Source organism: Amblyomma mixtum, chromosome 2 (genome assembly GCF_055824585.1).
Source record: "Amblyomma mixtum isolate Tamu chromosome 2, ASM5582458v1, whole genome shotgun sequence".
In the NCBI taxonomy this organism is placed as follows: Eukaryota; Metazoa; Arthropoda; class Arachnida; order Ixodida; family Ixodidae; genus Amblyomma; species Amblyomma mixtum.
In genome coordinates this window covers 32703849-32723679 of record NC_143013.1, presented here as the reverse complement: position 1 = coordinate 32723679, position 19831 = coordinate 32703849, and the positions used below count along the sequence as shown (strand labels likewise).

Genomic DNA, 19831 nt, shown 5'->3' with positions numbered 1-19831 from the left:
TACAAACCTCTTTCTCTAACCATTGTTCATTGTGAAGTGTTTGTGTGGTATGTTTGTTGGGGGTCTGCTGAATACCTGACCGAAATGGTGTTCTGCCCCTTATAGCTGCAGTGATTCGGACTACTCGGACTGGGTTGAAGAGCCAAAGTCACGTAAGGCTGCTCCCAAGAGTAGTCCCAAGAAACAGCGGCGGATTGTCCAGCGGCCAGAAGATGACGACGAGGAAGATGAGGTCGAGGTTGAGGTGAAGGAAGAGGTGGAGTCCATTGCTGAGGACGAGTCTGAGGAAGGGGACGAAGACGTTGCGGTCGACGATGAAGTTTCAGACGATGACGATGAGAGTGCTGAAAATAGCCGTCCAGCAAGGAGTAGCAGGGCGGTAGCAGAGGACAGCGATGAAGACTACACTGAAGTCAAGCCTCGTGCACGGAAGAAAAAGCACCTTGTTCGTAAAAAACAGCGCAAGAAAAAGCCTCCTGCAAAACCGTCCCGGACATGCCCTGCACCTTCGTCGTCATCATCAGGCGCCAGTACCAGCAGGCAGCCACCACCGGTAAGTGAGGTTTGTGTCACCAGATCTTACCTACAATCCATTTAGGCTTGCTGAGGACAACTCTATTCAATTTTTGCTCTTGGTGTAATTCGATAGTTAGACATTTTGACATTTGTATGGCCACAAAAGGTGCATTTTATGACTGACAAATTATGTGGGCTCATGCTCGCTCTGTAACCTCTGGTCTGTTCCTCTTTGTGAGATTGCCTGACATGCGGTACTCTGTGTAGTATGAATTTGGTGTAAAGGGTCATTTATGTTTCTTAACTTTTTGTTTTACCTCAGTGGTTGCCCAATTTGCTTACCTTCTGTTCCACTTATACACATTGTGATCCATGTGTCACATAGTTCTTTTCACTTCGTGAATGTTCTCCTTTTCATAGCAAGCATTTCGTTCACCGAACATTTTGCTGATGCTCCCTGTCTTTGTGCTCTTTCTTCCGGCCACCAAAGAAGTCAAGCCAAAAGCAGCCGACGCAGACTCAGGCCGAGGAGGAGCCCAAGCCGCAGAGCAGCAGTGGCAAGAAAGCGTCCAAAAAAAGCTCCAAGCGTGCTTCGGAAAAGGTCATGCGGCACCCAGAGTGGCTGATGGACATGGTGCCGCGCAAGACGCCCTACTTCCCCCAGATTGGCGACGAGGTGGTCTACTTCCACCAAGGCCACCAGTCGTACGTGCAGGCGGTAAAGCGCTGCCGAGCGTACCACATCAAGGACCGAGACCAGCCCTGGCTGCGGCTTCAGCTCAGGGTCAGTGGCAGCCCACTGTGGCAAACTGCAGGTCTCATCCTTCAAAATGGGATGGAAATCTGCAAATCTTGTCGTTCCAGAAAAGGCTCTGTAATAGCTTTAAAAAAAAATTTTGGATTCTTCATTTAGACCATTTTCAAGCATTCATATTCTCATGCAGTTGTTTTCGAAACTTCTACTTTTTCAATAGATTGCTTTGCTTTACTACAGTCAAACCCGGTTATAACGAATAGCGTGATTTAACGCGAATAGTTCGTTATATGAAGTATTTCGTTATAACCGAACCCGCTTTTAACGAACCTTTAACGAACCTCAGTACCAAATTCGTTATACACGAAGTCCGGAACGGCAGAGCGAAAACGCGCTAAGGAAAAAAAATGTCACTTACCATGAGTAAGGTATTAAGAAATTTATTGCAGAGGAATGCACACTTCTTTGCAGTAGGCAGTGATTTTTGCCTGAACACTGCATTTAGCTGCATCAGTGAGAATCACATTTTCGATGCGCGACATCATTTCCACGAACTCCAGTCCGCTTCCTTGTATTCCGGAGCAGTAACGTGCTCTTTGGAATCTTGAAGTGCGCGGCAACGTCAGCCCTTTTTTCGCCGCGCCCAACGCGGCGAATCATCTCAAGTTTGTCGGAAAGCGGCACGGCACGCCGCTGCTTCATCGTCATCTTGCAGGATGTAGCGGCGGAATGTGTCGACAAAGTAGGGACGTCCGGAAGCGAGCAGCACGACTTGCAAATGCGAGCAAAGAAAGCTGAGAAGACGGGGGAAAGCATCGCGGGGCCGCTCATGCGCAGTGGAGGGAGCCCTAAGCTACTGCAGAAAAGCCTCCCGGGCCGATTGCCCTGCATTTCACGAAAGCGCGGCGCGGGGGCAGGCAGCGGGGCGTCTCGACATGGAACCGGCGCAGTAGCGCGTTGGCGGTCGTTTGACGACCGATTGCACGCGATAGCGGCACCGATTGCGGCACCGATTGCGGCCCGGAAATGGCTGCCTAGAGATACTGGATGCGGGCACAAAGGCGCGTTGGCGGGCGTTTGGCGAGCGATCGCGCGCGCTGAGAGTTCGCTGTATCCAATGTGTAATTCGTTATAAAAAATACATTTCATATGGATAACGATATCACAACTTCGAGTGTTCGTTATAAGGAATAATTCGCTCTATCTGAGTTCGTTATATTCGGGTTTGACTGTACAGACTATAAACATTAGGTACGGAAAATTACTGATTTGCTTTAATGAATCGTTAAGATGTGTGTTTTTTCTTTTCCCCACTGTTCTTTCTTTGAAAATACAGTAGACTCCCGTTAAAACGAATTCTTGGATAAGATGAACAATGTGAGACCGTTTGGTTGATTTCAAATAGGATTCCATGTAAAAACAGTATGCTTAGGGCGAACTGTTTCGCTTGGGCTCATTTAGGACGAACTTTCGCTGTGACCTGTGAACCACAGCGACCCTGTGCAGTGGATCTTGCGAGGGGTCTGCGCAGCTCTTTTGAGGAGAGAAAAACTTTATGAAATGCTCAGAAGGTGCACCTTCATGAGGTAGCTTCCAGGCTTCTTCACATGAAGGTGCGGGGAAGCTGCCTTGCAGGAATGATCTTGGCATTGCATGCATGCCATGTGCCGCACTTTGCTTCCCGCAGACTGCAAGGTGTGTAGGCACGGGAGTGCACCTGCTCATTAACTTGGGGCTTAAAATTAGGCACCGAATTTTCAACCAATACCGTATTGACTCGCATAATAGGCGCACTTTTTTTTTCCATAAAATCCGGCTCAAAGTTCGGGGTGCGCCTATTACGCGGGGTAAAATTTCCAGAAATTTTTCGGCTCGCAAAATTGAACATACCGCATAAACGCACTCGTGTACGGGCCGCACCCTGTTTTCCCGAAGAAAATATTTTTAAAAAAAGATCCACGTAAGGGCCGCACCGAAACTTTATATGACCCACGTGGGAATAGCCTTCGAAATGCACGCGCCGAGGCCTTCGCGATCAGCTCCGGCTGCGTGCAACGGGCGCTTGGTCGCGGAGGCCACACACACACGCACATGAGCTTCTAGATGCCACCCACGGAGGGCGCCCGAGGCCAAGCTAATCATCATCATCAACGTTTTCCTCCGCCGCGAGCTTTCGCTATCTATATCGCCATCAGCATCACCAGCTCCAGTTTTTTTGTGGTTGTCAAGTGCCGGGATCTGCGGTAGCGCGTTAGTTCATCGTGGTTGCGGCTTTGCTGCCGAGCGTTGCTGTTTCAGCTCGACGGGCAAGCACCTTAATAGCTACAAGGCTGGGAGTTTGCTCTCGAACATGGCAAACGTGCGGCAGGTCGGAAATTCGACGCGGCCGAGAAGTGTGGCAGTTGCGACTGCGGCGTGCCTAAATTTTTGTACGCGACTCCAAGCGCCGAGGTTTTCGCGAGCCTAAGTCGGGAGCGTTTCCGGCTGGAGATAAAGCTTTCGAAACAGATGATTAAAGTGAGCATCCCTGAAAACTGTGTGCGGCTGTTCTACGCGATGTCGTACGTGCTGTGGGTCCGCAGCAGCTGCGACGGCAGCAGCACTAGTGAGGACTAGTAGTCAGTTCAGCAAAAACTTTGTTAAAATAAAGTAGGAGTTTGGGGGCGAGGCGTCGGCTTGCAATCGTGTAAATACAGTATTGATCACAGTGCCAAGTTCGGGGTGCGCCTATTATGCGCGGAAATGAAAAAATCTGATTTTTTGGGACTAAACTAGGGGTGCGCCTATTATGCGAGTAAATACGGTGCAGCATCACAATACCAACATTGCCTGTGGTGAATGGAAAGGCACATCATGCACCTGCTTGTAGAGTTAACAGCTGTACTGCAGTTAGCGCGAGAGAGAGCAAAGGTGCGCCTACAGCTGGAGAGAAAGAAGAAAAAAAAACTCAAATTGCAGTTGGTACACAAGACAGAAATAAAGAGCCAGTGAAAAAGTAATTTGTAAATTAAGGGGTTGACATCCCTAACCAACGCATGGGCTGTGAAGGTATGGTGCCTTAGTGGTAGGCTCCAGATTAATTTGGACCACCTAGAGTTCTTTTGCACTTGGCTGAAAAATCCAAAGGGCTGTCACGACTGGGGGGATTTTTTTTCCGATTCAGAAAGCCACAGATTTTATGGAAGAAATCGAAGGGAGTCGAGCGCAAACTCGGGGGCATTTGCTATGGAGTTTTCCAGTGTACTTGTGAAATTCATCAGCGATGGCGATACGTGCATTTCGTTTTTTTTGGTCTTTTCTAGCTTATGAAGCTCCATTTTGCAACGAAGGTGGGCTCTTTTGTGTTTAGAACGTAGTATCCTATCAATACAGGCCAACTAATATTTTTCAGTAGTGTTCCTTCAATCACCATGCATTTTATGTGATATCCACAGACTGCAGTCGTCACACTTTCTGTACATACTAATCTTTGCTGCTCTTTCACTCTAACCTTACGAGGAGCTGATCATGCTGCGCCAAGTTGGAATTGTAATCATGGCAAGCCTAGAGCTTGCGTCAGCTGATAGAAACCAAGTCAAGAAAGGTGTTCAAATGGGGTTAAGGGACGTTCATGCTCCGATGCAATGTGTGCACGCCATTTCAATTTATAATTTCCTCAGTCGCATAAATGCATCAAACTGGCCGCTTGTACGCGGTTGCCGAGTACACTCCAACCGCTTCCCTTGTGCATGCACGTGCAGGAACAAGAAATGTTACGCGTGCTGGCCGTGACGTTTGAGGTGTGTCCCCCGGTGCACTTGTGCTGCCTGCGTGTGGTGCCCATCGAGCCCAACCGGGGCCAGATGGATGGCGAGCCCTTCGACATCCGCTACCATGACATGCCAGACGTCATCGACTTCATTGTCCTGCGCCAGACGTACGAGACAGCCATGCACCAAAAGTGGAAGCCACGTACGTCACTTTCTCTTCACCTCCGCTCTCTTTCTCCTGGCCGGTCCCCAAGCAAAGTGCGGCTTCTTGAGGAAGTGCTTCGGTCTTCGGTGTTGAGCAAGGTTATCTTGGGAGTAGCCTCTGCTGTGAGGCACTACTCGGTATTATGAGAAGCACTTTATGCGGCCAGAAGCCCATCATGTTATAGCTGGGTGTTGCACCAGAAGTTTTTCAGGTTCGGGTTCAGCTTCGGAGAGACATACTTCTGCTTAGTTTACGGGATTTGGGTGTGAGGGAAAAAATTTATTTCAGCAGTCACAAAAGCCAATCGCTTGAAATGCCTGTAGGTGTGTGGGAATGGGCATGCTCCATCAGCTGGTATCATTGCCAGGCAGCTGGGCCGTGAATGAATATAGCAGTAATATTTTTAAACACGTATCCTGTAAACTTTTGTGGTCAATAGCACATGCCATACAGAAAGAAAGCTTTTCTCCCTTTGTGTTCTTTTAGTTTGAGCTGTTCGGACCTTTTCAATAAAGTTGTCTGCAAATTAGTTGAAAATGGAAAATTCTGCAAACTCATGGTTTCAGATAGTGTTCTCAAATTGCCTCTGCAAACACACTGGAAGTGTGGAGTTTGGTTTTCTTAGACTCCAGCACGTTTTTCTTGCGGATTATTTGCCATTTTTGCACTGCACGGCACAATTATTTATGGTTAAATCTGCACTGTAACACGTGGTCTTGTCTTTAAAAGAAAGTAATAACTATAGGTGTGCTGTGTTGCATCAGAAGTGAAGCTGAATGTGTCCTAAACCGATTTGAAACTGGTCCTTCAATTTGGTGAGGTCCAATTCTAAGACGACAAAAAAAAAATTTGGGTTCAGTTCGGTTTGGTTCTAGTTACGAGCAACAAAAAATATGGGCTCGATTTCATGTTCAATGAAGATGATGTTATGTGGCTGTTCCCTTTGTATCAGTTTGGTACTGTGCCCGAGCTGGGAGAAATTAAAAAAGGGGGGGGGGGTTTAAAAAATGCAGGAGTAAATTGAGGAAAGGGGAGGCAGGATGCTGTTAGCGTCGGGCGAGTGTTGCCACATGCGGAGCCAGGCTCTCATAGCGGAGGTGGCGCCGTTGCATTGATCATCTTACACCGGTGTGAATCTCAGAGCCAGTGGGAGCATGGTCCCCTTTCTCGGTTGAGGCAACAGTTGTTTCCACTGGAGCAGGATGTGCTGCGCTGTTTCCTCTTTGCTTCTGCAGGCACTGCACATTGCCGCCTGTACGTTGGGAGCAGGGTTGAAGCGGCAGCGATATTCCATTGTGTGGCGCGCTCCCTCCCGTGCCTCGAACAGCAGTGTACTGCCAACGCTGTTGTCTTCGACTCAGTAGGGATTGCTCCTTTATGTGCATGGTACAGTGCTGGGGTAGTCTTTCTTTTTATCGCAACCGTACTCCTTTGGGCGTTCTCAAGCTGTCGCACTTGCATTTGTGTAGCATTCTTACATTCGGCGGCCTTGTGGTCGGTGGGTGTGAAGAAGCCGTATTTCCGGCGCATGGATTGCACAGGAACACACCACTGTGTCTGAACGCCAGTTACAGTCGACGACCGATTTTTCGGACTCTCTAGGGACCGCGAAAACGACCGAAAAATCGGGCAGTCCGGAAAATCAAATTTCACCGAAAAAATCACGAACTTATTTCCACTATGCCGGAGAAAGCGGCCAATTGTATTGCACACATTCTAAAGCTCCTCATGACTATATTTCGCCGCGCGAAATACCGTATAAACGCGTATAAGGGCCGCACTTTTTTTTTCCCAGATTCGAGGGCCAATTTTCGGGGTGCTGCCCATACACGCGATATGCGAAAAAAAAAATTTTTTTAAGTAAAAACACACCAACCAGGGAATGAGCGACATTTATTCTACGTTCAATCGTCATTCGCGAAGTATTTAGACTCCTGAGCTGGTGCTGCGCTCTGGTGCACGCTCATGCCAAAAGAAGCCGCGCAGCATGTCCACTGTCAACGCGTAGCCGTTGTTCCGAAATTCCATCACATAGAGGAGCAGCTCTTCTTCCAGTTCAGGAAACTCACACGGCTTGACTCGGAAAGCGCGCTTTTTGCAGCTTGTGTTTCTCTTTTGGTTGCACCATCATCGGACGCACTTCTCGGCCACGTCGAATTTCCCGCCCGCCGCACGCTTACCGACCGCGTTCGAGAGCTAACTCCCAGCCGTGTAGCTTAAGGTGCTTGCCCATCGCGCTAAAACTGTGAAGCTCGGCGGCAGCACGCGAAAGCCACTATCACGGCGAACGCGCTAACACGCATGCTAACACGCCACGAAAGGCTGGAGCTGGCGATCGGAAAATCGCGACAGAGAAAAATGTTGGTGATAATGATCACAGCGCCATCCATAGACGGCACTTGGAAGCTCCGGTGCGCGCGCGTGGCCTCCGCGAACGGCGCAGCGCCGGAGCAGATCGCGGCCGCGATAAGATCCGGCTGCGCGCCCGAAGCGTGCTTCGATCGCGGAGGCCACGGCATGCGCGTAGCCTCCATGTTCGGGACTAAAGACTCGGCACAGATGAGTTCCGTGAACTCAGACTACGGTTCAAGTTCGTGCGGCGGAAGACATTCAAGGACAGTACGAATTCGAAAACACGCGAGCGCAATGTGCCGACTCGCGCAGAATTTCAGCGTCGCAAGAGGCTCCCTTTAAGCTTGAATTTCGTTTTGTTTGATCAAGTTTTCGATATCTCCTGCAGTCTGAATTAATGAGGTTCCACTGTACACATTATATGGCGGCTAGGGTACTGGCGGCGAGTGCGAACGAGGTCCGAAAAATCGAGTGGTCAGTTGCGGTGCGTCCGAAATTTCAAGCGCTCTTACACATTGGCTCTATGGGCCATGTCGCGGTGCCGCGAAAAAGTCCGAAAAATCAGGCGTCCGAATTTTCGGTCGTCGACTGTATATGCATGTGCTGGAACAGCCTCCGTAGCCAACCGGTTTCGTCCATGGAGCGGAAGCGCACTTGATATGCAATTTTGCTGCGTGCCTCATGGGCTTCAAATGTCGACCAGCCCGTGTCTTTCTGGATCGCCTTCACAGCAGCTCGACTATGGCAGCCAAGTGCTAGCTGGTCCACCTTGTGCTGCCCACGTTCAAGCCACTCTCATATGGGGGCGGTTCTGATAGGCTGCAGCAGCACAGAGAGGCAGCCGGAGTGGAATGTCAGTTCCTTCACCCAAACACCAGCGTGACACACGAGATGCTTGCCGAGCAGCTGCCTAGTGGCTATTGTTGCAGACGCGGCAGTATGGCTCTTCCCTTTGGAATGTGCGGTCACATTTGGTGCGGCCTAGGCTGAGTAGCCGGTTAATGCATTAGTTAAAGAAATAAGGAATCTGGCGTCTCAACCATTCCAGGACAGGCCAGGCTTTTGTCGTGTTGTTGTTGCCTTCCATTGCTGAAGCCAAGCCTTCATTATGGGTGCGGCTTCGACATGTGCGCGGAGCTGTTGCCCTCTGTATGTTGTGGGGACATTCAGTTGCAATGGAGCACCAGGTGTTCTGAGGTTTCGAGTTTCTCCACAGATTTGGCACTGAGCGGCTTGCACTGAAGGCACTGGGTCAAAGAGTCAGTGATACACCAGCGTGCAAAGTGTTCTGGCACATGCTTCGAAACGGAGTGCACTGCCACAGCTGTTGTCGAGCAACATTTTCCTGGTGATTGTCTGCTTTTTGGTGCTGTACATTTCAAGTGATGTTTTGGCCTACACCATTTCACACAAACTGGTGGTCTCCATTTCTTGCACTTGGGCCTGCACTGCTCGTGTGTTTTTGAGGTTCCGCATTCTATTTGATGGGGTGTTCAAAGAACTTGTACTTGCTCCTGCATGTTGGCAGCATCTGATGGTAGGAATTACAACTGACACCACCGTACAGTTTTCATTTGTTTCTGGAGTGGCAATTTTTGACTCTGTTTTGTAGTAGTAATTCTTGGTAATTCATGCTATGTCATGGCCGCATGTCTGTTTCACTCTCTGGTGTGGAGTTTACCCTCTGTGTATTCCTGTCTCGTATTTGGGACAAGTAGCAACAGCCCACAGAAGTGCTGTCACAGAGCACCGTCTCTGTGCAGATGACCGGTTCCGAAGTATCATTGATGATGCATGGTGGATGGGGACCATCGAGAGCCAGGCGCCGCTGCAGCGGGAGTTTCCCGACTCCATGTTCCAGTGCTTCATTGTCACCTGGGACAATGGGGAAACGGAACGCATGAGCCCCTGGGACTTTGAGCCCAGTGACTGCAACCGTAAGAACCTGGCACTATGCTCTGCTTGACTTCTCTTGTGCTCTCCGTCACCTGTTCTATGGCGTTCTCGCAAAGTGGTGGTTATTGTATGGACTGTGCTGCCTGTACTTCTGTTTTGTTCTCATTCTGATGTGCTACTCAGATTCACTGAGTGTAGTGAATGATTGAAATTCATGGAAATATTTGCTACCAGTGAGGGTAGTAATAGTGCAAGCATTTCCGTAACATGCATTGGAACTTTTCTGATTGCTCTCCCGAATTTTTCTTTCTTTTTATTTCTTTTTTCCCTTTCTGATACTGTATGATGAGCGATTTAAAACTGAAGATGCCTCGATGTTAAGATGCATTAGACGCCTTGAACCTTATGGATGCCCCGTGAGGACACTACAATGTTTTTTTGGGCAGAAAGTTTCATCCTTGCAGGCTTTCGTACAGTTGGTGACGCTTCATGATTCAAACTTGATGCTTCATGCAGGCATGCCGGAGCAGGTGGGGGGAGCTGTGCCGGTCCTTCCGCAGGAGCGGAAAGGAATGGTCTACCGGCCCAAGGCCAACGAGTGGCCGCGGTGTGGCCGGGATACCTCCTGCGATCGGCTCATGGAAGGCGTGAGTCGTATTATGGAGCTGTCCATAGCAGAGCCGTTTGCAGCACCTGTTGACCTGAATGCATACCCAATGTATGCACGCATCGTGGCCTACCCCATCGACTTGACCACCATTCGGACAAGACTGGAGAACCGCTTCTACAGGTGCGTGTTTGCTTTGTTACGGCCAGTTAGGTTGCTCACGAGCTGTGGGAGAACCTTGTTGCACGAGCCACTAATGAGATTCGCTTTCTGCATAAGGCTTTCCACTGGTTTGAACTTCTCTCCCATTGGCAGTCATTGCACAGTGGCACACTTTCCCATGTAGTTCAGGTACTAAACTAACATTTGTAACATATAAAAGTAGGTTCCAGCTGTAGTGTTAAATCCAAGTGAGGCTGTGAGGCTCATGTTGGTAGGCCAAGGCGTGAATATAGTAACGCTTCTGAAGGAAGGCATTCTTGATTTTTCGTATTTATTAATTCAAGAAATATCAGTCAAAAAGTGTTATGATTAGCTTTTGCTTTACAAAATAAGAGCAGTTACAGAATTCCTCCAGTGGCTTTTTCTTTTTCAAGTTCAGAAATAGTCTCTTGCTTTTTCCTAAGCTCAACAAGAACAGGGTAAGATAAAACAAGATCCTTCCCCTTTCTAGTTGTGCCAGCAGTAACTGGCTGCTGATTCTGCTCTTTTGTAATGCCTGCATTCATTTTCCTAGCTGGAGCAGTTGGAATTTTCTTTCCCCCTTCTCTGTTTGTCTCTCTTTTTTTTCTTATTTAGTGCACACGAAAGGTGGGGATGTGTTGCGAAGCCCTTATGTCACCCCCAAAGACCTGAAGGCCCTGAAAAGTGATGACATGACTACTTGTCATTTTACAATGTTTTAGAGCTTCAAAGGCACATTAAGTGCTGCACTGTATGACCAAGAAAAAATACCGTGTGGTTTAAAGACGTTTGGTCAAGACTGTACACACCAGAAAGCTAGTACCGAGGTGGCAGCAATGTAGCTTTCCTCATTGCATTTCAGGCGGCTGGACGCTGTCCGTTTTGACGTCAGGTTCCTGGAAATCAACGCCAAAAAATTCAACGAGCCAAACAGCAAAATCGTGCAGAAGGCAGAGCTCTTGACAAAGCTTTTGCTGCAGTTCATCAAGTGAGTCGACTTTTGAAGCTGTATGTGCTTGCTAAGATTACTAATCGGCATGCATACAGCACAAAGAGCAGCTGTAGGGCTAGTGGCCGTCACACTGCTGACAAACAAGTGATGCCTGATGCAGCAACCAGTCGTGCCAGGACCCGTTCAAGCTGTACCAGGAGTTGCTGGACAATTCTGCAGGGAACTACCACAGTTCGTCTGGAGAGGAAGATGGCTTGGGGTCCACAGATGCTGAAATGAATGGAGCAGGGCCATCTTTCGGCAGTGTGAAGCGAAAAAAGGCAAGGCGCTGACTCATGTGCTTGTTAAGAGGGTTAGTTGTGGACCATTTGGTATAGCATCATGAAAGTTGTGTGGTCACGTTTAGAAAGTGTTGGTTGAGGCCCTGTTGGTATAGCATCATGGGAGTAGCAAGCTGATGAGTTACTAAACAGACAGGGAGACATTAATTTTCAAAGGAATGAGACAGCCATCAATCGACGTCACTTGGAACAGTTTTAAATAAGAGTGTCACAGAGTCTGGGTCTCTTCCATTCCTTGACAACTTGATGTCACTGCTGTCTTTCTAGCGAGTTGTCAGTGATATGCTCTCAATATGTACTCACCCCCATGACGTGCGTGTGCCAGTTTTTGCATTTGTATTTTTGTTATGTGTTGAATTTCGGATTGCAGTGAGCTGGGTAAGGTATTGTGCTCAGAAGTACTTGTATTTGGGCGTGTTGGTTCATAACTTTTCAGGAGGACACAGGGGCGCAATAAAAGACATGGACATAGAAGTAGACAGGGACGAGCGCTTGTGCAGTTTAGGTATTGTGCAGTGCAAGGTATTGTGCAGTTTAGCATAGACAGTCAGTCAGTCTGTCAGCCTGCCATTAAGCATAAGGAATAAGGACACCAAAGTCTTAGTTACATTTCTTTTCCCTGTGCAGTAATGTGCATGCAGCCATTATGGATCACACTGCAGCTGGCTGTAGACTAAAAGTCTGCTACAAGCAATTACAATTCCACTCTAAGCAATGGTCACTCTCAAGGTAAACTGGCTGAAGGAGGGGCTGGGCATAAGTGTGCATGGCTTGAGTTGCTTGTAACCCAGTTTTAAAACTCTTGGTCTAATGAATTAATGAAGCTTAATTTTATTGCTGGGTAAGATCTGATACTATGATGGTGCATGTTTCGAGCGCAAGCAAATGAAGACTGTGGAAGAAGGATGACTGGAAGAGACTGCGCATCCTTCTTCCTCGGTCTTTGTCAGCTTGTGTTTGAAAAGTGCTGAACCAGTACCAACTAGCTCAACTTTCCGTTTTACTGTGGTGGGACTAATAATTAAAAAAAAGACTGAAAAATAAGTGATCTTTTCAGTGACACTTGACGGTTTGGTAAATGTGCAAACACTGCTTGGCTGCTGGTCCCTCCTTGTTTTGCAGGCGGCGCCGTCCAGTCGGCCACAAAAACGCAGGGCACCAGGCAGCGCCCCACTTACCTCGGTGACTTGGAAGGGCCAGTGCCAGGAGCTGTTGACAGCGATCTTGAACTACGAGGATTCCACGCCTTTCCGGCAACCAGTGGACCTGGCAGCCTATCCTGTGAGTGTGTTGTCTGCCTTGCAGATCTTGATGCTGGGAAAGACTACAGAACGGAAGCTGTCCTGTCTCCATCCGATTTCCTTTAGTGATGCGCACTTGAGATAGCCGCTTAGCGGCTTTACTATCTCTGCTTGACAGAAAACAGGTCTACCTAGCTCAACGACAGGAAGAGAAGCAGAATACAGAATGGCACCGTAGTTGTCCTCCCAACTCATGTACAGTCGACGACCGATTTTTCGGACTCTCTAGGGACCGCGAAAACGACCGAAAAATCGGGCAGTCCGGAAAATCAAATTTCACCGAAAAAATCGCGAACTTATTTCCACTATGCCGGAGAAAGCGGCCAATTGTATTGCACACATTCTAAAGCTTCTCATGACTATATTTCGCCGCGCGAAATACCGTATAAACGCGTATAAGGGCCGCACTTTTTTTTTTCCAGATTCGAGGGCCAATTTTCGGGGTGCTGCCCATACACGCGATATGGGAAAAAAAAATTTTTTTTAAGTAAAAACACACCAACCAGGGAATGAGCGACATTTATTCTACGTTCAATCGTCACTCGCGAAGTATTTAGACTCCTGAGCTGGTGCTGCGCTCTGGTGCACGCTCATGCCAAAAGAAGCCGCGCAGCATGTCCGCTGTCAACGCGTAGCCGTTGTTCCGAAATTCCATCACATAGAGGAGCAGCTCTTCTTCCAGTTCAGGAAACTCGCACGGCTTGACTCGGCAAGCGCGCTTTTTGCAGCTTGTGTTTCTCTTTTGGTTGCACCATCATCGGACGCACTTCTCGGCCACGTCGAATTTCCCGCTCGCCGCACGCTTACCGACCGCGTTCGAGAGCTAACTCCCAGCCGTGTAGCTTAAGGTGCTTGCCCATCGCGCTAAAACTGTGAAGCTCGGCGGCAGCACGCGAAAGCCACTATCACGGCGAACGCGCTAACACGCATGCTAACACGCCACGAAAGGCTGGAGCTGGCGATACTGATGCCGATGTGAACAGCGGAAAATCGCGACAGAGAAAAATGTTGATGATAATGATCACGGCGCCATCCATAGACGGCACTTGAAAGCTCCGGTGCGCGTGCGTGGCCTCCGTGAACGGCGCGGCGCCGGAGCAGATCGCGGCCACGATAAGATCCGGCGGCGCGATAAGATCCGGCGGCGCGCCCGAAGCGCGCTTCGATCGTATTCGCGTTCCGTGTTCGGGACTAAAGACTCGGCACAGATGAGTTCCGTGAACTCAGACTACGGTTCAAGTTCGTGCGGCGGAAGACATTCAAGGACAGTACGAATTCGAAAACACGCGAGCGCAATGTGCCGACTCGCGCAGAATTTCAGCGTCGCAAGAGGCTTCCTTTAAGCTTGAATTTCGTTTTGTTTGATCAAGTTTTCGATATCCCCTGCAGTCTGAATTAATGAGGTTCCACTGTACACATTATATGGCGGCTTGGGTACTGGCGGCGAGTGCGAACGAGGTCCGAAAAATCGAGTGGTCAGTTGCGGTGCGTCCGAAATTTCAAGCGCTCTTACACATTGGCTCTATGGGCCATGTCGCGGTGCCGCGAAAAAGTCCGAATAATCAAGCATGTCCGAAAAATCAGGCGTCCGAATTTTCGGTCGTCGACTGTATATTTCCTTTTTTTTTTTCGGTTAGGTAAACAAAAGGGAAGACAACAAAAAGAGACGGGTAAGGAAAACAGTGCAAGAAAGTGCAGTGCACTTGAAATACGAGAAGAGGAATACACGCATTATTTTATCGCTTGACAGTGCTAACCTCTTTTGGCGCGTATTTGGAACAATATCTCTGGGGTGTGATTGAATTGGAGCGTGTACTGAGGCTCTGTCTCTCGCAAGTCAGACAGCCGGAAAAACCGCCATGTCTAGTCAGCTGTGATACTCTGAAGTTTTCTCTTCGAAACGAAGGATCGCTTACAGTGTTTGTCTTGAGACACGCTGGTTAGAGCGTACGAGTTTTGAGTCGGAACTCCTCACTTTGCAGTGAAACACGAACCACCTTTGCAGGCTGAGTTGCTCGAAACTAGGTTGCCCCCGAAGGGGCGCAGCGGGGTTTACGGAGCCTCTTCCAAGCGCACACCCCTGAAGAAGCCGGGCGCCGGGCCGGGGGTGGCTTGTACCCATTTTCACCGGTGGGTGTCCGGCGGTGGGTTTCGAACCAACCACCTCCCGCAGCCGAGGCGGACACCCAGACCACTAGGCCACGACTGCGGCCAACAGTGCTTTTTTTCCCCCCACATGATTGATATTGCTTTGTGGATGTTGTGCCTTCTCGACCTATTTTGTGCATGTGCTGTAGTGTCAGCAATGCTATGCACAAAAGCTGTAACCAGGTTGCTGGCTGCTTATAACTGCGGGCATATATTGGGTAGTGCTGTGATAGCTGCCGGAAGCAAGCAGCCTAGATACAGTTGTAGGTAAGGAGTAGCCAAACTGTGCATTGTGCAAGATGCTAATGTGCTCTGCAGCCTGCTGACAGCGATGTTCTGGCGCATGTACCTTCTGTTGCAAAGAAGTGGAGTTCGTCAGAGTCTTGGGCAGGGTTGGCCGGTACACTGTTCATTGCCCTGTATACCTTAACCATCTTGCCGAGTCAGTTCTGCCAGGTAGTTGCCATATTTCCCCTCAAAGGATTAGCAGCTAGAATGCAAGCCATGTGTCTCGCATCATTTATGGCTCCGGCTGAAGTGCCCCTTCTGCTTCTCCTTCGCAGGACTATGCCAACATAATTGACACACCGATGGACCTGAGCACTGTGAGGGATCGACTTCAGCGGAACCTCTACCCAAGTCCCATTGAGTTTTGCAAGGACATGCGGCTCATCTTTGCCAACTCACGAAACTACAACACCAACAAGAAATCGAGGGTAGGTCCAGGTGGTGGTGTAGTCCCTTCTGCCTTGTGATTCCCTGCCCCTTGTCCAGTCAGTGCTCTTTCGCTTGCCCGGGTTACCATTTCCATCTGCCTAGTTTGTGTCTTGATTATGCTAAGCTGGGTGGGTTGGAGAGGATGCATCTTGGAAATTCCAGCTCAACAAAGGGTGATTTCCGTTCATACAGTTTCTCAAGCAAGTTTTTATCGTAGCTTGAATTTGGTTGGGTGCCCACTGTTGGACATGTGCCTGGAGTCTGTTTGCCTATCCAGCTGTGGTGAGAGCACATTGCTTTCTCTTTATTCTGCCGACAAAGCGGTCTTCACCGCGGCTCTTTGAGTAAGGCAGTCTCCTGGGCAAGCTTGTCCGGCCCGTTCATCCAGCAGAAGAGTGCAAAAACAGATGTCAGCGATACATACGAAGCCATCCAAGCGCTGGCACCATTTCAGTGCATGTGTGTCGTCTGTTTTTCGCATGTTAGCTTTCATATGTGCTATTTTGCAAGATTATAGTACAGTAATCCCTCGTTATAACGAAGTCAGCGGGACGGCAAAAAAATTCTTTATAAACGATAATTCGATGTAAGCGACTGCTCGAAAAAAAAGCTATAACAGTCGAGATTTAATTGCGCCACAACTGCGAGGAAGCTGGCAGATGACGCCGCGCGGCGTCCGCCAGCTGCGGCGGTTGCTAGGCAACGGCTCAAGGTCGGTCACTGTGCCTCCTCGGAGCACCGCCACAGCGAAATCGCAAGTTCGTGGCCAATGTAGCTTTCGCTACAAAGTTTGCTCATAGCACATTTGTTACTTCTCCCAACAACTTAGTATTCGTCAGCGATCCTCAAAGATGATACAGTTCAAATTTCTTATACCAGAGTTTATTATCTATATCAAGAACAAGCTTTAGCTCATTTTTGTGATCCAGACGGGATCCAGGCTCAGCTTACTTCCCGTTCACACAAGAAAAATACAAAGCAGCCATGCTGCCATAAAGTCTGCCTCCTAAATTCGAGCAGCGACAGGATGCCTGTGCAAGAGTGGAGCTTTCGGCAATGACGCCGCCTGCTGGAACGCCAGGTGACAAACTGCGCGCTGCTCCCTGACTGCCCTAGTCGCCGCTAAGCCTAGCCGGTTTTGCATCGATGCCGCAGCTGTTAGCGCTTCGGGACTGGCCAGCACTCAAATAAAGGTGCTACACCCGGCACCCCTTTACTGTCAACCGGCCCCATAATAAAAGAAACTTCAGATTTCCGCGACGCCTTCAGCAACGGAGCTAGCTAGCAGACGGCAGGCGAACCGCATCAGGCAGGAGCAGCACCAAAGCGGATGAAATTTGCTTGTATCGCAGTCATCACCTCTACCCCCAGGGCTTGCTATGAACTTGAACAAACAATACTATCGCATTTTCAGACGCCGGCGGCCAGCATCAAGGCTGGCAGGCCACGGCCTGTCTCGGCGCGCGCGCGCTAGCGAGCGCGTCGAGACTGGCCGTGGGCAGGTCGGCCCGGCTCAAAGGAGCGCGCCCTACGTCATCATGACGTTGCGGCTCTCCGCGCTCGTGTTGGCTCCCGCTCCGTCGTTGACATGGCGCAGGTGGCGAGATGAGATCGGACGCTGTGATGCCGTTCGCAACTTCGTGCCGCAGTGAATCGCGCTCGCTTTTCGCACATGTGTCCCCGCTGTAACAACCAAATTCAGTGACCCTACCACGCATTTAGACCGTTTGTCTTGTTGATTGGCGCGAATCGAGTATGACTGGTCACTTTTCCGCATCCAAGACACCACGGCTTTCTGGCATCACAAAGCGCGAGGAAAACTTTATTTTCGTGTGCATTCTGTCACGGGGAACACCAGGAATGCGCTTCCGACCGAGATTAACGGTTCGTGCGCGCTGCACCATGGAATTCGGCCTCGCTGAGCAGGGGACACTCGGCATTCTCTTGGTGCCCGTTACTAGGCAGGTCATCGATCGTGGGTTTGGTACTTTTGTGGCCTGTTCTATGCCTGTATGAGTCTAATTCGTCGGCGGTATTAATTTGGCACTGCATGCGCAAAGGGTCGCCGCCACGGCAGCGATTCCTACGCACGGCGGCGGCGATGCCTCCACTTGCCACTTCGCTCTAAGCGGGTCAAGCTCTTCGTGCGCTTCAAGTAATGCGGCTTAAAATGCATGCGTTTGGGTCGGGACCGAAAGAAATTTCGAATAAAGCGATATTTCGAGTAAAGCAATTTCGTTATAACGAGGGATTACTGTACCTGTTTGCTGCACAGCGGTTTGAATAAGGACTTTGGAAAAAAAAGTCTGGCCTTTTGTCACAGCTGGCTGCTTTATGTAGCTGATTATTGTGCACGCAGGTTTTGAGTGCACCTGTGGGCTTCCTTTTTTTTCAGATCTACTCCATGACGATACGAATGTCTGCATATTTTGAAGAGCGCATGCGTCAGATCACAAGTGATTGGAGGTCAGCTGTCAAGTACGAGACCAAAGTGAGGAACAACCAGTACGTCAGCAGTAGGTAAGTAAAAACAGGAGAAACAAGGAAGTTACTGCTTTCTATCGCGCCTGGTTATTTTGGTGACATTGCTCCAGAAGAGAAAGGAAAAACCCTTGATTTCAAGCAGTCTCCACAGGTTTAAACTTGTTTATCTGAAACAGCTCAAGCAAGTTTTGATGTGAATGAAGTCGCAGCCTCCAAGACCAAGGTAAGCATGGCAGAATTTTTTTTAAATTTCACTGTTGAGCGGTGGGAAATTAGTAATGTAATAATTTTTTTTTACCTGAAATATAATTGAATACAAAGCAGAAGGAAAACAATCGCTCATTGTTCAACACCACAAATTAAAAAGAAAAAAACACATCCCTATGCTTAGCATGGTTTCAGTGTCTGTTGGCTTGCTTTACATGTCTGGCTTAATGAATCCCTCATTGTACTACCCTTCTCTGCTGAAGTAAGGTAGGAAACTAACTGCATAATTGCTCTGTAAAGCATGTTAAGGCAGTTGTCATCTACTAAATCTGAAAGGCTGTCATCAATAAAGTATTCCTTATGGCAGGCCTGCACCCACGGTAGCTATGGAGCTCAGTGGTTATGGTGCTCGGCTGCTCGCCCAAAAGACGTGGGTTCGTTCCCAGCCACGGTGATTGCATTATGATGGAGGCGAAATGCTACAGTCACCGGCCGATTTTTTTTGGACTCGGCGGAACCCGGAATATGATCCGAATAATCGAACAGTCCGAACAATCCGTGAACTTCAAGAATATGAAAAACCAGCTTCCAAAATCGTGAAAATCGCCGCTCCCCATGTTCTGCCCTCAAGTGATAATATTAGACTGTATCTGAACCGTAGTCCCGCTTTCGTCATGCCTGCACCCTCTCGCGCCATGATACGAGACAGTGCGGCGCCACTGCAAGTCATGCCATGAACGAATGCACTCGCCGCGCGAAGCAGGAACAGTCAGTTTGCAGGTTTACATATGGGGCAACGATGCTCACCGAGACAGAGAGATAACCCACGAGAATACGCGGGCGGAATTGAGCACCCCCAAATGCACTCCCCCTCCCCCCCTCTATCATGTTTGCTGCCCTGTGCCGTCGGTGGAGTCGTCCAAGCCGAGGCGGACACTGTAGCTGTCCCGCTGTTCTGTTGTACCGTTTTCAATGCGATTGCGCGCTCTTTGTAGCCATCTTGATGGCAACGGAGTGTGTCCCATTATCTCTAATGGTAACTATGGAGAACAAATAGCCAAGCCAGTCTGTCCAATTCACTTCGTGGGTGCCTACCAATTCTGTCTGAATCCAAGATGGCACCTTTCATGGCAACGGAGAACTGGTTGGTTACAACAGCGATGCCGAGTCGCATATATATTAGGCCGAAATAACGAACATTCACTTGAAAAACAGTCTCCACAGTTCCGATATATCCGGGTTCGACTGTACTCGTGGCTTAGTCGAAACTTTGCAAGTAGGTGGGCTCTCCTGATTTCAGGTTACCATTTTTTACATAGCTTCAGTGCAGTCTTTATTTATTTAATTATTGTTATTATTTTAATTAGAAGAACATGTGGTTTTGAAAATGCCTTTTGTGCTGTTCAATCCCTTTTGTGT

General features: G+C 49.0%; 1 protein-coding gene across 5 annotated transcripts in view; it reads left to right on the top strand.

Moving 5' to 3' along the window:
* The window catches only part of BRWD3 (bromodomain and WD repeat-containing protein), a 44356-nt gene that overhangs the window by 20084 nt on the left and 4441 nt on the right, over window positions 1–19831 (top strand). For 2 of the 5 annotated variants that reach the window (XM_089571051.1, XM_089571049.1), the window contains exons 21-30: window positions 106–562; window positions 1007–1300; window positions 5011–5221; window positions 9340–9513; window positions 9989–10262; window positions 11125–11250; window positions 11375–11534; window positions 12678–12836; window positions 15568–15720; window positions 18117–18241. In XM_089571051.1, coding sequence (XP_089427177.1) covers window positions 106–562; window positions 1007–1300; window positions 5011–5221; window positions 9340–9513; window positions 9989–10262; window positions 11125–11250; window positions 11375–11534; window positions 12678–12836; window positions 15568–15720; window positions 18117–18241 — 2133 coding nt within the window. Of the gene's footprint in view, window positions 1–105; window positions 563–1006; window positions 1301–5010; window positions 5222–9339; window positions 9514–9988; window positions 10263–11124; window positions 11251–11374; window positions 11535–12677; window positions 12837–15567; window positions 15721–18116; window positions 18242–18381; window positions 18429–19831 lie in introns of all 5 variants that reach the window. The other 3 variants (XM_089571053.1, XM_089571050.1, XM_089571052.1) reach the window with 3 other exon arrangements.